This window comes from Erinaceus europaeus, chromosome 23 (assembly GCF_950295315.1).
Source record: "Erinaceus europaeus chromosome 23, mEriEur2.1, whole genome shotgun sequence".
NCBI lineage: Eukaryota > Metazoa > Chordata > Mammalia > Eulipotyphla > Erinaceidae > Erinaceus > Erinaceus europaeus.
The window spans coordinates 5,095,619-5,109,444 of NC_080184.1; the positions used below are offsets into that span (position 1 = coordinate 5,095,619).

The window sequence follows — 13,826 nt, forward strand, 5'->3', positions numbered from 1 at the left end:
CATATGTGCACATAGCACAGCCTCCCAAATTCTGGAACATGAGTAATATCCATTTGCCATAAGTGATTTGGCTTTAGCCCTCTGGGATTTACTCCCATTTTATGTACTTGCCTAGCGGGCGGACAAGCCCCACAGGTCCGCACAATGTGCCTGGCTTGTTCTCTAGTAATTTTGAATTGATATCTTAAGGCATTAGCATTTTGATGATGTAAAGCATGACTGTCCTCAGCCTCTTGTATAGTGAGGCAAAGGTTGGCCCTTGTGAAGTGGTCAGCCATGGCATTGCCAAAAGCCAAGGCCCCTGGCAAATTTGTATGCCCTCTAATGTGCCCTATAAAAAACTTATGCTTTCTTTGCAGGATTAAATCCTGGATTACTTTTAACTGCTCTTTGATAGTTGACTTACCCGTGATGAGGGCAGTTTCAATAGTGGGAAAGAGGCTCACTATATATTTAGAATCGGTGTAAAGGTTAAATGTCTGGGGGAAGTGTCGAAAGGCTAGCGTGACAGCCGCCAGTTCCGTCTGCTGAGCAGATGTCTTTCCTGTGTGGGATATTATAGGGGGTTCCCCTTCAGTCCAGACAACCGCTACTCCATTACTAGAACCATCAGTAAAAATAGTTTGTGCTTCTGTAAGCGGTTCTATGGAACACTGCTGGGGAAAAATCAATGCTGTTTCTTTTACAAATTCTATTATAGGGTGCTTGGGCAGATGATACTTAATCTGTCCTGTATATCCCATCAAGGCCAAACCCCAATCATCATTTTCTTGTAACAATTGTTCAAATTGTAACCTAGAGTAAGGAATTACTATTTCTTGCATATCTCTTCCAAATATTTCTTTTGATCTTGTCCTTCCCTTGACTATCAATTGGGCTACCAGGCTCGGATATGAGATGAGACCTTTTGATGGAGAGTGGGGCAGATGGACCCATTCTAGCAGAGCATCTTGCCACAGGCATCCTGTGGGTGTATAAGCAGTTTTCATTATGAGCAATGCCCAAGGTATGGCGTAATTCACTTGATGCAGTCTAGCCTGTTCTAGCCTTTCCTCCACCAATTGTAGTGCAGCTGTGGCCTCAGGGGTCAGCTGTCTTTTTGACTTAGGATGTGAATCCCCATGTAATATATCAAATAGGGGGCTTAATTCTCCGGTTGTGATTTTCAAATATGGTCTAACCCAATTAATGTTTCCCAGCAATTTCTGGAAGTCATTTAAAGTATTTAATTTGTCCCTACGAATGTGGGCATGCTGAGACGTTAAATATCCTTCATGTATCTTGTGTCCCAAATACTGAATTGGTCTATTTTCTTGTATCTTGTCTGGGGCTAGACTTAGCCCAAACTTTTCTAGAGACACAGTCATTTCTCTTAATATTTGTCTAGCCTGATTAATGTCTTCATGCCCAATCAAAATATCGTCCATAAAATGTATGATATATGCCTCTGGATATCCATGCCTAAGGGGGGACACAGCCATATCTACAAATTTCTGGCACAACGTAGGACTGTTTTTCATGCCTTGAGGCAACACCTGCCATTCATATCTTTTACAAGGCTCTTTATGATTAACTGAGGGAACAGAGAATGCAAACCTTTTACAATCTATGGGATTTAATTTGATAGTAAAGAAACAATCTTGCAAGTCTATAACTATAATATGATAATTTCTAGGAATAGCCACAGGAGAAGGAAGCCCCGGCTGCAGGGCTCCCATGTCTTCCATAGTGGCATTAACTGCTCTTAAGTCTTGCAGCAATCTCCATTTGCCTGATTTCTTTTTAATTACAAAAACCGGTGTATTCCAAGGACTATTGCTTTCTTTCAAATGTCCCTTATCCACTTGTTCTTTCACAATTTGTTGTATGGCTTCTATTTTTTCCATGGTGAGGGGCCATTGATTTTGCCATACAGGTTCAGATGACTTCCATGGAATGCTATCTGCATATAAATTATCAATGGCCCCTATGAAAAATATTGGTCCTCTACATTGTCAGTGGTCAGGGCGAGATTTAAGTCCTGCATAATGTCTCGCCCCCACAAAGAAAAAGGCAATGAGGGAATTACATAGGGCTGTATATGCCCTGTCTTTTTTCCATGTCTCCAGGGAATGATCCCAGAGCTTTTGGCCACATTAGCTGCCATCCCTAGACCCATTAAGGTTGAATCTGTTCTGATGACTGGCCATGCCTGAGGCCAGTCTTTTCCTGCTATACAGGTTTTATCTGCTCCTGTATCCAACAACCCTTTTATAGGTTTTCCCTGAATGTGTATTTCAAGAAACGGCCTTGCTGCAGTAATTTCCTGAGTCCATGCCACAACGTCAGAGGAGCCAAACTGCCCCTCTCTGGACTGCATCAAAATTGGATTGGGCAAATTTACATAGGGGAGCAATATGATCTGTGCAATCCTTTGTCCTTTTCTGATGATTACAGCCTCTCTCAGGGCTCTACACAAAATTTTTATATCATCCCGGGTATCTGCGTCTATCACTCCTGGTATGACTTCTACACCTTTGTCCTTTCCAGAGCTTCTGCCTAAAATCAACCCAAACAGCCCTGATGGTAAGGAGCCCTTAACCCAAGTCTCTATTACCACTATTCCATCCAGGGGTGACAACACATAGTCCTTCTGTGCTGCGAGATCAAGCCCTGCACTACCCGGGGTGGCTCGAGGAAGGTCATGAATAGTTTTAGAGGGGGGCTCAATCTGTGTCCCTGTGTCTGGACATTCTGTCCCTTTTGGATCCTCTCTTGGCGTGGGGCTGAGAGGCAGCCCCTCAATTAGTTTTTTGTCTCTGTTTCCTTTAAAGTGGTCCCATCTCTGTGGAACTTTGACCTGCATTCATTTTTCCAATGTCTCCCTTTATTACATCGGGGACATATTCCTGGTGCCACACCCTTACTGGCCGACTCTCTGTTCTGGCCTTTATTGGGACATGCTGCTCTTTTATGACCAGGCTTACCGCAACCAAAGCAGTTCAGGTCTTTGTCTGACCGCCCACCCCCATAAGTAGTCTTGATAAATTTGGTAATGGGGGTACGATGCATTGCAGCTGCATATGCCATTCCCTGTACCACCGCAGGTGAGGCATCAGCACAGGCTCGTATGTAATCCTGTAGGGACCCTGTCCTACGTATGGGACGAATTAGGTCCCGACACAGCTGATTGGCATTTTCCCAAGCCAATTGCTTTAATAATATGGCTGTCCCTTCACTTTGGGGCATCATCCTGTTTATGGCTTCTTCTAACCTAGCAATAAAACTCTGATAAGGTTCCTCAAGTGACTGCTGGATACCTGCTAAGGCAGTACCTGTTGTTCCCGCAGGTGGAATGGCTCTCCATGCCAAAACAGCATTTGTAGTGATTTCCTTCAATACCTGTTTTGGTATTTTTACTTGTGCCTGCTGTTTTATGAAGTCTCCTGTACCCAACATCATGTCCATTGTGGGAGATTTACCTCTCCTGCCTGATATGCTCTTTTTTACTGAGTCTTTACATCTTTCCTCATAATCAGTGCGCCACAAAACATAATCTCCTGGGCTAAGCACCGATCTGGCTGTTTGATGCCAATCACTCGGGGTTAGCCATTGGCTAGCCACCAAATCTACCAGTTGCAATGTAAACGGCGCGGACGGCCCTGAGGCTTTGACGGCCGCTTGCAACTCCTTTAAGGTTTTCAATGCCAATGGTTCCCATTCAGCTTCCCCTCCGTCCTCATCAAAATCAGGGGCAACAACAGGGAAACTGAAAGTAAGAGCACCTGTCCTGCGAGCCTCCTGAACAGCAGCCTGAAACCCGACAGGAGGAAGTAGCTTCCTTCGTGGTTTAGGTACGGGTGGCTGTTTACTTTTTCTGGGTAATGGGACCATCGCCACCACCTCATGATCCCTCTCATCAGGATAATGCTGGTCATTATATTCCTGTTCTTCCTCAGCTAGATCATCCCAATCATCAAACACCTCAGTGTAAAGTGGCGCGGTGGGGTGCTTGCCCTTTTCTTCCTTTCCCAGAACCGTCCCGTACCTGTTTTCACCTTCTGAGTCAATTAGTGGCTGACCCTCTTCGAGGGACATTACTTCCTCTGCAAGGAGTTCCAAGTCTGACTTTTCTGTCAATGCGTCCCTGATTTGTAACCATATAGGAAACATCTGTTTGGGCACAGGAGTATCCTCATGCACAGTGGCATACCTTTTTAAGTCTTTCCCAAGTCTTTTCCAATCTGGGAGAGTCAATGTTCCCTCCTGTGGAAACCAGGGGGCCGCCTTCATCATATATTCATAAAATTCTGCGGCAGTGTCTTCTGACACTCGGAGCCCACGCTCTAACAGCATGTGCCGCAATACTGAGAGGAACATACGTTTTCCCTTTGATCCTGACAATCCCATACTGTTAATGATTACCTGCCCTTAACCAAATACTTCTGGCGGGTTTGCAGCACCCTCCGGCAGGAACCGATCCCCTCCTGACAATATACTCACCTGTCTTCAAGTCCCTGTTCAAGGCGCCAGGTGCCGCCGACCACCCAACTGGGGGCTCAGCAGGCCGATCCAGGGAGAATGAGACTTATAGGTGGGAGGTGGATTCGGCGCGACAGACAACACTGAGACACATGAGTTTCAATGCTGCTGCAATCTTTTACTGATATAGAGATTCTTTTTATAATAGCATAACAAAGAAGCATAAATCAAAAGCTGGCCAAGTCAGTTGACCACAAAGTACGCAGGGTACATTTTTTATAAGTAACACAGACAGGAGGAACTGAAGGCATACAACTACCATCAAAACGAAAGCACAGCCATACTGTTCTTTCATGGGTTATTAACCACATCCCTTTGGTTTCAGACAAAAGTCAATTTATCAGTAAGAACTAAATGCTTTCACTGCTCTCATTTATCCAAAGGGCTATTCTTTCTCCTTCCAAGCACTGGACCTTAATACCCAGAATAGGGGAGGCACTAGTGGGAACACGGCGTCTTGCTCTGATCCTTATGCCAAGCTCCCTTTCCTGTAATCTACCTAAGACAATATGCAGGTGCATTTCAGGGTTGCTATGTAACATGTTTCCTGGGAAAGCTAAAGGACCATTGTCTGTATGATTGAATGTAATATTTCTGAGAATAGTGCTCAGTCCTTGCTCAACCTGGATAGCCAAGTCATTGGGGCTTGAAGTGCTGGGATTTACTGTTGTAAGGGGCTTTTCATCCAGTAGGGTCCCATCTGGAATGTCCAGACTAGACTTGGGGGGTTGCACTGTAAGCGTCTCCGGAGTCTCCTGGACATTCCCTGGGTGGCCTGCATAAAGCATGATAAACAACAACAGTAAGCTTTCAGAAGCGAAACCAAGTCCACCTAGCCATCCAAGGCCTTTCCGCCAACCGGGAGACCCAGGGATCCGTCCACACAAATATCCAGGCTTCTGTCCACCACCTATCTTGGGTACGGTCTTCCGTACAGGAGCTTGTAAGGCCCCTGTCCGGTTCCCTAACCAGGTCACCCGCACTGTTTTGTCACACCGCGGTCGTGGCCTGCCTATCTGGCCAGACAGGTGTGGCACACTTGGTTACCTATCTAGGAAAAAAAAAGAAGAAAGGCACAGTCTAGAGAGAGGAGGGCAATAAGAACAGAGTTGCCATCTCCAGGCCAAACTGAATTTGAGGTTTCTTGGAAGATAAGTCTGTCAAAAAAAAAAAAAAAAAAACTGAGCTAGGTATCAGCAGAATCTCTGTTCACAGACAAGTCCACCACTCATGACTGATGGCAAGCCTAAGAACCAATGCTTAACAGCTTGTCATTAATTAATTGGCTGCACCTATTCAAATTCCCATTCTCATCCTAGAAGAGTTCATCAAGACTGAGGTCGTTTTCAGAAACATAATGTGAGAGAGTGTGTATGTGTGTCCTGACTCACATTTTGGGACAGGTCCTGAGAAGTACTTGCCTTTCTGGTGAACATTTGTTTAGTTGGCAGTGAAAGTGGAAGATCTAGCCAATTGAGTCACATGACAGTATGTACACAACAGATGAGAAAGAGTCTTATTGTGGGACAAGAGAACATGAGAAAGGATCAGATTGTAAGCCAAGACTGTTGGTCAAATTTTCTTTAGCTTTTTTTGTTTGTTTGATTTTGATAGCTCATCTGTTTGAGCTAAAAGAACATCCAGTGTAACAACAAATGCTGGTTGTGGGGACAAAGGAACCCTCCTGCACTGCTGGTGGGAATGTAAATTGGTTCAACCCCTGTGGAGAGCAGTCTGGAGAACTCTCAGATGTATAGAAATGGAGCTATTCTATGACCCAGCAGTTCCTTTTCTAGGGATATAACTTAAGGAACCAAACACATCCATCCAGAAAGATTTGTGTATACCTGTCGGGTTGTGTAGCGGGGGTGAGAACTCGACCAGAGCCAACCTGGGCTGCTGCTTACTCAGCAACGCGGGAGAGGAACCAGGAACTCTTGGCTGAGGGAAAACACAATGCAACTCTCCTTTATTGATCAGATACAATACCCTTTATATATCTCTTTAACCGAAGTGGCGAATGGGAAAAGGAAATGACTAGGAGGGGGGCGGAGCAAAAAAGAGCTTGAACATAGAAAGTTTCCATAGCAGCTGTTGCAAAGGTTCTAACCAATGGGATTAAACCAATACCTTGCAGGCAGAGCGGGTCTCAGGCAAAACAATGATTATGTAAATAGCATCAAGCAATGCAGAGGACCTGCCGTAATGACCAACATATGCCTATGTTCATTTCAGCACAACTTGCAATAGCCCAAACTTGGAAGAAACCTCATTGTCAATGACAGATGAGTGGCTGAGAAAGTTGTGGTGTATACACAATGGAATACTACTCAGCTACTAAAAATGGTGAATTCACCTTCTTTACCTCATCTTCGATGGAGCTTGAAAGTTAAAGTGAGATAAGCCGGAAAGAAAAGGAAGCATATCGGATGATCTCACTCACAGAAAGAAGTTGAGAAATAAGAACAGAAAAGGTGTATTGCACCAAAGTAAAGGACTAGGGTGGGATGGGGTGGGGGGCTTTTAGGTCCTGGTGCATGATAGTGGAAGGAGGGAGGACCATGTAGGGTTGAGAGTATTTTGCAAAACATTGTGAAATTTTACACACGTATCAACAACTTCAATTACTGTAAACCATTAATCTCCCTAATAAAACTATTAACAAAAAGTGGCACACTGTGTTAAGCGCACATAGTACAAAGCACAAGGACTCACACAAGGGACCTGGTTTGATCCCTTAGCTCCCACCTGCAATGGGTTCCCTTCACAAGCAGGTCTGCAGGTGTCTTATCTTTCTCTCTCCCTTCCTATTTTTCCCTCCCCTCTCAATTTCTCTCTGTCCTATCCAACAACAAAATGAGAAAAAGTTGCTGCCAGGAGTAATGTATTCGTAGTGCAGGCACTGAGCCCCAGTGATAACCCTGGAAGAAAACAAACAAATAAGGGGGGATGAGATAGCATAATGGTTATGCAGAGACTCTCATGCCTGAAGCTTTGAAGTTTCAGGTTCAATTCCCCCACCACCATAAGTCAGAGTTGAGCACTTCTCTGGTAAAATAAATAAATAAGTAAATAATATTAATACATTTAAAAAAAAAAGAAGAAGTTAGATTATAGTTTGAAGAGGAAATTCCCCTGAAAAGAAATCCTCTTTGAGTTAAGTAGCTGTCGGACTGGGAGTGTATTCTAGATAGGTACCCTGAGGGTAATCATCTCTGATGAAACTCTTCAAGGAATGCCATGCCCTTTTGGGTTTTTGTGAAAAATTCAAGGGGACTAAATTAAGATCAGAAAGCTGATAGAGAGGTGGCAGAGGAAACAAACAAACAAACAAAAAAAGGTGGTTCCAGAATTAAAGCCAAGGGCAAGAGTCCATAATACTCCATGAGGGTATATTAATCCTTAGTAAAGCATGGTTAGTGGCAGCAAAAGAGGAAAGTGAAAAAAAAAGGTGTTCTCTCCAGACAGATGGATACGGTAAAGGCCACTTAACCTTTAAGCCTGCTTTCAACATACCCACACCATGGCACCTTATGTTACCAGGTCAAAAAGTTCAACAACTGCAGCTACTTCGGTCATTTTGATAATCAGTGGAGAATGCAAGATTGACACACGGAAGTGTAAGGCAGAGAATTTGATTGCTATGTTAGTAAGCAAAGTTACTCTCATAGAAGGAGATGGCTCATTCCTCAGACAGGACATGAGCCCCAAAGTTCAGAACGGAGTTTTTGTGTCTTAGTGTCTGTTTAATATTTATTTTATTTAAGGAAAGAGATACATAGAGAACACTACTCAGATCCAGTTTATGATGGTGCTGGGGATTGAACTTGGGCTGAGTGTGTATTAAAGTAAAAGTTTAGGAATAAGAGTTTGAGATTACATCATTGATTGACAGGATGGAGTATATATAGTGAATAGTACTCTGTGTATGTGCTTACCCATAATGCATGCAGACAAACACTTGGAGGGTTGTAAAAACTGTAGTGCTAATTTGTTATAATGATATACGAAACAGCCAACTACCCATCTCTCTCTCTCTGTCTGTTCCACTGTGGTAATTATCAACTGGGCTTTGTTCCTTCTCAGTTAAGCCAGGTAACATTTGCTTCTGGCCTGTTCCATTCCTGAGTAAGGCTGGTATGTGACAAAACAGGCTCTTGGCAGGCCATACCCAACAGTGAGTTCTGCCATCTTACATTTTGTTTTAATTTATCATCTACTGGGTAGAGACAGAGAAAAGAGGGCAAAGGGAGATAGTGTGGGAAAGAGAGAGCAAACATCTGCAGCACTGCTTCACCACTTGTGAAACTTTCTCCCTGCAGGTTGGGGATCTGGGGCTTGAACCCAGTTCTTTGCACACTATAAAATGTGCCCTCAACCAGTTGAACCACTGCCAGCCTCCCCTGCCCATTCCCGTTTTGTTCTTAGGTCTTTCCTAGGTGGTTCTGGGTCATTTCACAACTAGCTTGCCTACCTGTAGCTGGCAACATTTTGCTTTTTGTAAGATGGACTTCCAACTCCTAACTTCCACCAGAATAGTAGCTTTCCTACCTGTTAGTCTATTGTAACTGTGCTTGATCAGAAAGACGACCAAAGAGTTCTTCCTATGTGAAATTGAGGATATAAATATGATAATAACTTGTTTTTAAGATAATGTTTATTAAATTTATAAAATAAAAAATATTGACAAAACCACAGTATAAAAGGTGTACAATTCCACACATTTCCCACCACTAAAGTTTCATGTACCATCCTCTCCACTGGAAGCTTCCCTATCCTTTTATCTCTCTGGGAGTATGGACCCAGAATCATTATGTGGTGCAGAAGTTGGAAGGTCTGGCTTCTGTAATTGCTTCTCTGCTGAACATGAACATTGGCAGGTCAGTCCATACTCCCAGCCTGTTTCTATCTTTCCCTAGTGGAGCAGGGCTCTGGAGAGATGGGCTTCCAGGGTATACTGGCGAGGTCCTCTGCTCCAGGAAATTCAGGTTTGCATCATAGTAGTATCTGTAACTTGTTATGGTACTTATATACTTTTCTCAGATTTGGGAGCTACTCTCTTCCCTGATCCAACTTTCTAGTCCTCTTTCCAACCCTGACACCATGTCCCCAGATAAAAACTTGTTTTGTTCTATAGTATTTCTGTTACTTCCCAGCATCCTGTAGGTACTACAGTTAGACCAGACACGTTAGTGTGGTCTACGTGAGCAGTACAGTTTCCATGTTGTTCTCTTTATAAAGATATATGTGTCAATAAAGAGTGAGATTTCTTTTTTTAAAACAATTTATTTTAATGATGAAGAAATAGATAATAGATAGAGCCCAGAACACTGCTCAACTCTGCCTTATAGTGGTGCTGGGGTTTGCACCTGGGGCCTCAAAATCTCATGCATGAAAAATCTTTTGCAGAACCACTATGTATATTCCCAGATTTTGTTTGTTTTGCCATCAGAGTTATCACTGGGGCCTAATGGCTTTATGATAAATCCACTTTTCCTAGTAGCCACTTCCATCATTTCTTTTTAAAAATTGAAGGGAAATGAAAGCAGAGAGAAAGAGACATCTCTATTACTACTTCACCACTGGTGAAGCTTCCCTCCTGTAGGTAGGAACCAGGAGATTAAATCTGAGTCCTTGCATAATGGCAACACGTGTGCCCTACCTGGTGCTCTCCCACCAGCACCTTAAGATTAATTTTTTTCAGAGCATCATTCTGGCACATGAGGTGTGGGTATCAACCTTAGGATTTCGTGCTTGAGAATCCAATGGTTTATTCATGGGGAGTCAGACTTTTCTGATGACCAAATCACCAAATATGTGTTTAGAGATCACACAATCATCGTCTCCATAAAATGGAGTGTGGATGTCTAGTGGACTGTCAGCATGAAATGACTTGTATAATGTGTTGCATTTATTTCAGGCCTCAGTAACCTGGGAAGATGTAACTGTGACCTTCACTCAGGAGGAGTGGGCTTTACTAATTCCTTCACAGAAGAAACTCTACAGAGATGTGATGTGGGAAACCTTTAGGAACCTAGTCTCAACAAGTAAGGATAATATTCCTTCATTTGTTTTTTAGAAGGCAAATAGATACAGACTTTTTTTTTTTTTTGCCCATCTATATTATCTGATGTAAAATGTGGGAAAGGAGGGTGCCATTAGTAAACAGGTCATGACAGTGGCTCATGATGCATCAGTAATTTAGTGTCTTTAAATAATTGCTCATAATTATGCATTTTAGGGAAATTACCAGAGGATCACTACATCAAAAAACAGTATAGCCACTGGGAGAATAAGCAAAGGTAAGAGTTACAACAGAAGATATTCTCCCTCCTGAGAAAGTTACTGTATTTTGATTTTTTTTTTTTTTCTTCATATAGACTTTATTGAGATTTGGTGTCTACTTGGTTCCCCAGTCTGCATGGACTTACTATTTTTCTTTTTCCAGATATAGTATGAGAGTCAGGGAGAGCAATCATAGCACTATTGCCCACTTGTTCAAATGTTCCACTGTGTTTGGTGTTCCCATGTGGTGGTGAGAAACTTGCATCCAAGTCTTCATGTGTTTTTATCACCAGAGTATAGTTAAGTTCTGGCTTATGGTGGTGCGGGGGATTGAACTTTATAACCTTTGGTGCCTCAAATGTAAAGGGAATTTTGGATAAACAGATATGGTGTCTCCCAAGATACTTTATGTGTTCCTGAGTGTTTGTTCTACTGGTTGAACAAACTGCACGGCTCTCCATGTTAAAAAAAATTACTTTATTATTATTTTTTTTTTGTCTCCAGGGTTATCACTGGGTACCTACATTACGAATCCACTGCACCTGTGACCATTTTTATTTTTGTTGTTGTTGTTTGGACAAGACAGAGAGAAATTGAGACAGGGAGGGGAATATAGGGAGAGAGAAAGATAAACACCTACAAACCTGCTTCACTGCTGGTGAAGCAACTCCCCACATAGGTGGGGAGCCATAGGCTTGAACCAGGAACCTTGTGTGAATCCTTGTGCCATGTACTGTGTGTGTTTAACCCAGTACACCACCGCAAGGCCCAGTGTTAAAAAACTTTGTAAGAAAACTATATATAATCACTACCACAAAGGAATTCGTTCTAAAAATGTCTCCTTAAGTACACAGACTATTTGGGGAAGTAGCTCTGTTTCATAAAAGAACAGCTAACCTCAGCAAAGATTCAAGAGACATTCCAAGAATGTAAAGAGAAGACAGTTCTCAGAATGGTTATACCCTATGTATGATATCACTATTTTTATGATAACAAGAGGTAGTTCTGATGTTAATAATTCAATATGCTTAATCAAATTCAGCAACACAGAAAACCTAAATGTTTTCTGTTAGTGACACATATAGTTCAAATATTTACTAACAAGTGAAAAATCTTGATAGAGATGCCACAAATAAGTTCTTGGTTTTTTACAGAAATTTAGTTGAGAAAACCCCTGAAGGTACAGAAGGATGTGAATATGAAGGAAACTGTCATGAATTCCATCTTCAAAGACAAGAAAGGACTCACAATGGAGAAAAACCCTATGAATGTAAACAGTGTAGGAAGACATTCGGTTGTTGCAGCTACCTTCTCATTCATGAAAGAACTCACAGTGGAGAGAAACCGTATGAATGTAGACACTGTAGTAAAACATTCCGTACGTCCAGTAATCTCCGGACACATGAAAGAACACACAGTGGAGAGAAACCCTACGAATGTAGACAATGTAGTAAATCATTCAGTACATCTACTTATCTCCGAATACATGAAAGAATTCACAGCGGAGAGAGACCCTATGTATGCAAACAGTGTAATAAGACATTTAGTACATCCAGTTATCTTCGAACACATGAAAGAACTCACAGCGGAAAGAGGCCCTATGAATGTAAACAGTGTAGGAAAACATTCAGTCAATCCAGTTCTCTTCAGACACATAAACGAACTCACAATGGAGAGAAACCCTACAAATGTAAACATTGCGGTAAAACATTCGGTTATCTCAGTTCTCTTCAGATGCATATAACAACGCACAGTGGGGAGAAACCCTATGATTGTAAACAATGCGGGAAAGCCTTCAGTTCTTCCAGTCATCTTCAGAAGCATGGGAAAACTCACATTGGGCAGAAGCCCTATGAATGCAAACAATGCGGCAAAACGTTCAGTACATCCAGTCATCTTCGGACACATGAAAGAACACACAGCGGAGAGAAGCCCTATGAATGTAAACAGTGTGGGAAAGCATTCAGTTCTTCCAGTTATCTTCAGGTCCATGAAAGGACTCACAGTGGAGAGAAACCATTTGAATGTAGACAATGTAGTAAATCATTTAACACATCCAGTTCTCTCAGAACACATGAAAGGATGCACAGTGGAGAGAGACCCTATGAATGTAAACAATGTAGTAAAACTTTCAGCACATCCGGTCACCTTCGAACACATGAAAGAACTCACAGTGGAGTGAGGCCCTACGAATGTAAGCAATGTAAGAAAGCATTCAGTCGGTCCAGTCATCTACAGATCCATGAGAGAACTCACAGTGGAGAGAAACCTTATGAATGTAAACAATGCAGTAAAACATTCAGCTGTTTCAGTTCTCTTCAGATGCATGAAAGAACTCACAGTGGAGAGAAACCTTATAAATGTAAACTGTGCAGTAAAGAATTCAGTCAATCCAGTAATCTTCGGAAACATGAGAGAAAGCACAGTGGAGAGGAACCCTATGACTATAAACAATACAGTAAAATGCTCAGTACATCCAGTCACCTTTGGACATTGGAGCTAACACACAGTGAAGAGAAAGCCTATCAGTGTAAACAATGTAGTAAGATGTTCAGTACGTCCAGTCAGCTTTGGACACATGAAAAAACTCACAATAAAGATAAATGATGTGGAGACGCCTAGAGCCATTCTAATCCTCAGATACATGAAACAACAGTGGAAAGAAAGTCTACGAATGTAAAAGATACAGAAAATGTTTAGCTATTACTGTTACCTACATACAGGTGAAATATCTCACAGTGGAAAATAACCTTATGTTAAGGGGCCGGGTGGTGGCTCATCTGCTTGAGCGCACATGTTACAGTGCACAAGGACCCAGGTTCAAGCCCCTGGTCCCCACCTGCAGGGGGGAGAGCTTCACAAGTGGTTAAGCAGGTGTCTGGCTCCCCCTTGCCTCAATTTTGGGCTGTCTCCAATAAATAAATAAAGATAATTACAAAAAACTGAAAATTTACTCATAAAGAATGTAATAAATCACTTGTTTCAGTAAGGTTAAGGCCCTTGAAAGAATTAGAGTGGAA

General features: G+C 42.4%; 1 protein-coding gene across 3 annotated transcripts in view; it reads left to right on the top strand.

Annotated features, from left to right (window-relative positions):
* Positions 1-13,419, top strand: part of LOC103123663 (zinc finger protein 14-like) — a 39,669-nt gene extending 26,250 nt beyond the window's left edge. For 2 of the 3 annotated variants that reach the window (XM_060182122.1, XM_016193045.2), the window contains 3 exons: positions 10,442-10,568; positions 10,763-10,823; positions 11,961-13,419. In XM_060182122.1, the coding sequence (XP_060038105.1) occupies positions 10,442-10,568; positions 10,763-10,823; positions 11,961-13,413 (1,641 nt within the window). In that variant the 3' untranslated portion in view covers positions 13,414-13,419. Of the gene's footprint in view, positions 1-7,541; positions 8,142-10,441; positions 10,569-10,762; positions 10,824-11,960 lie in introns of those variants that run through there. The other variant, XM_060182123.1, reaches the window with a different exon arrangement.
* The last annotated feature ends 407 nt before the right edge of the window (positions 13,420-13,826 follow it).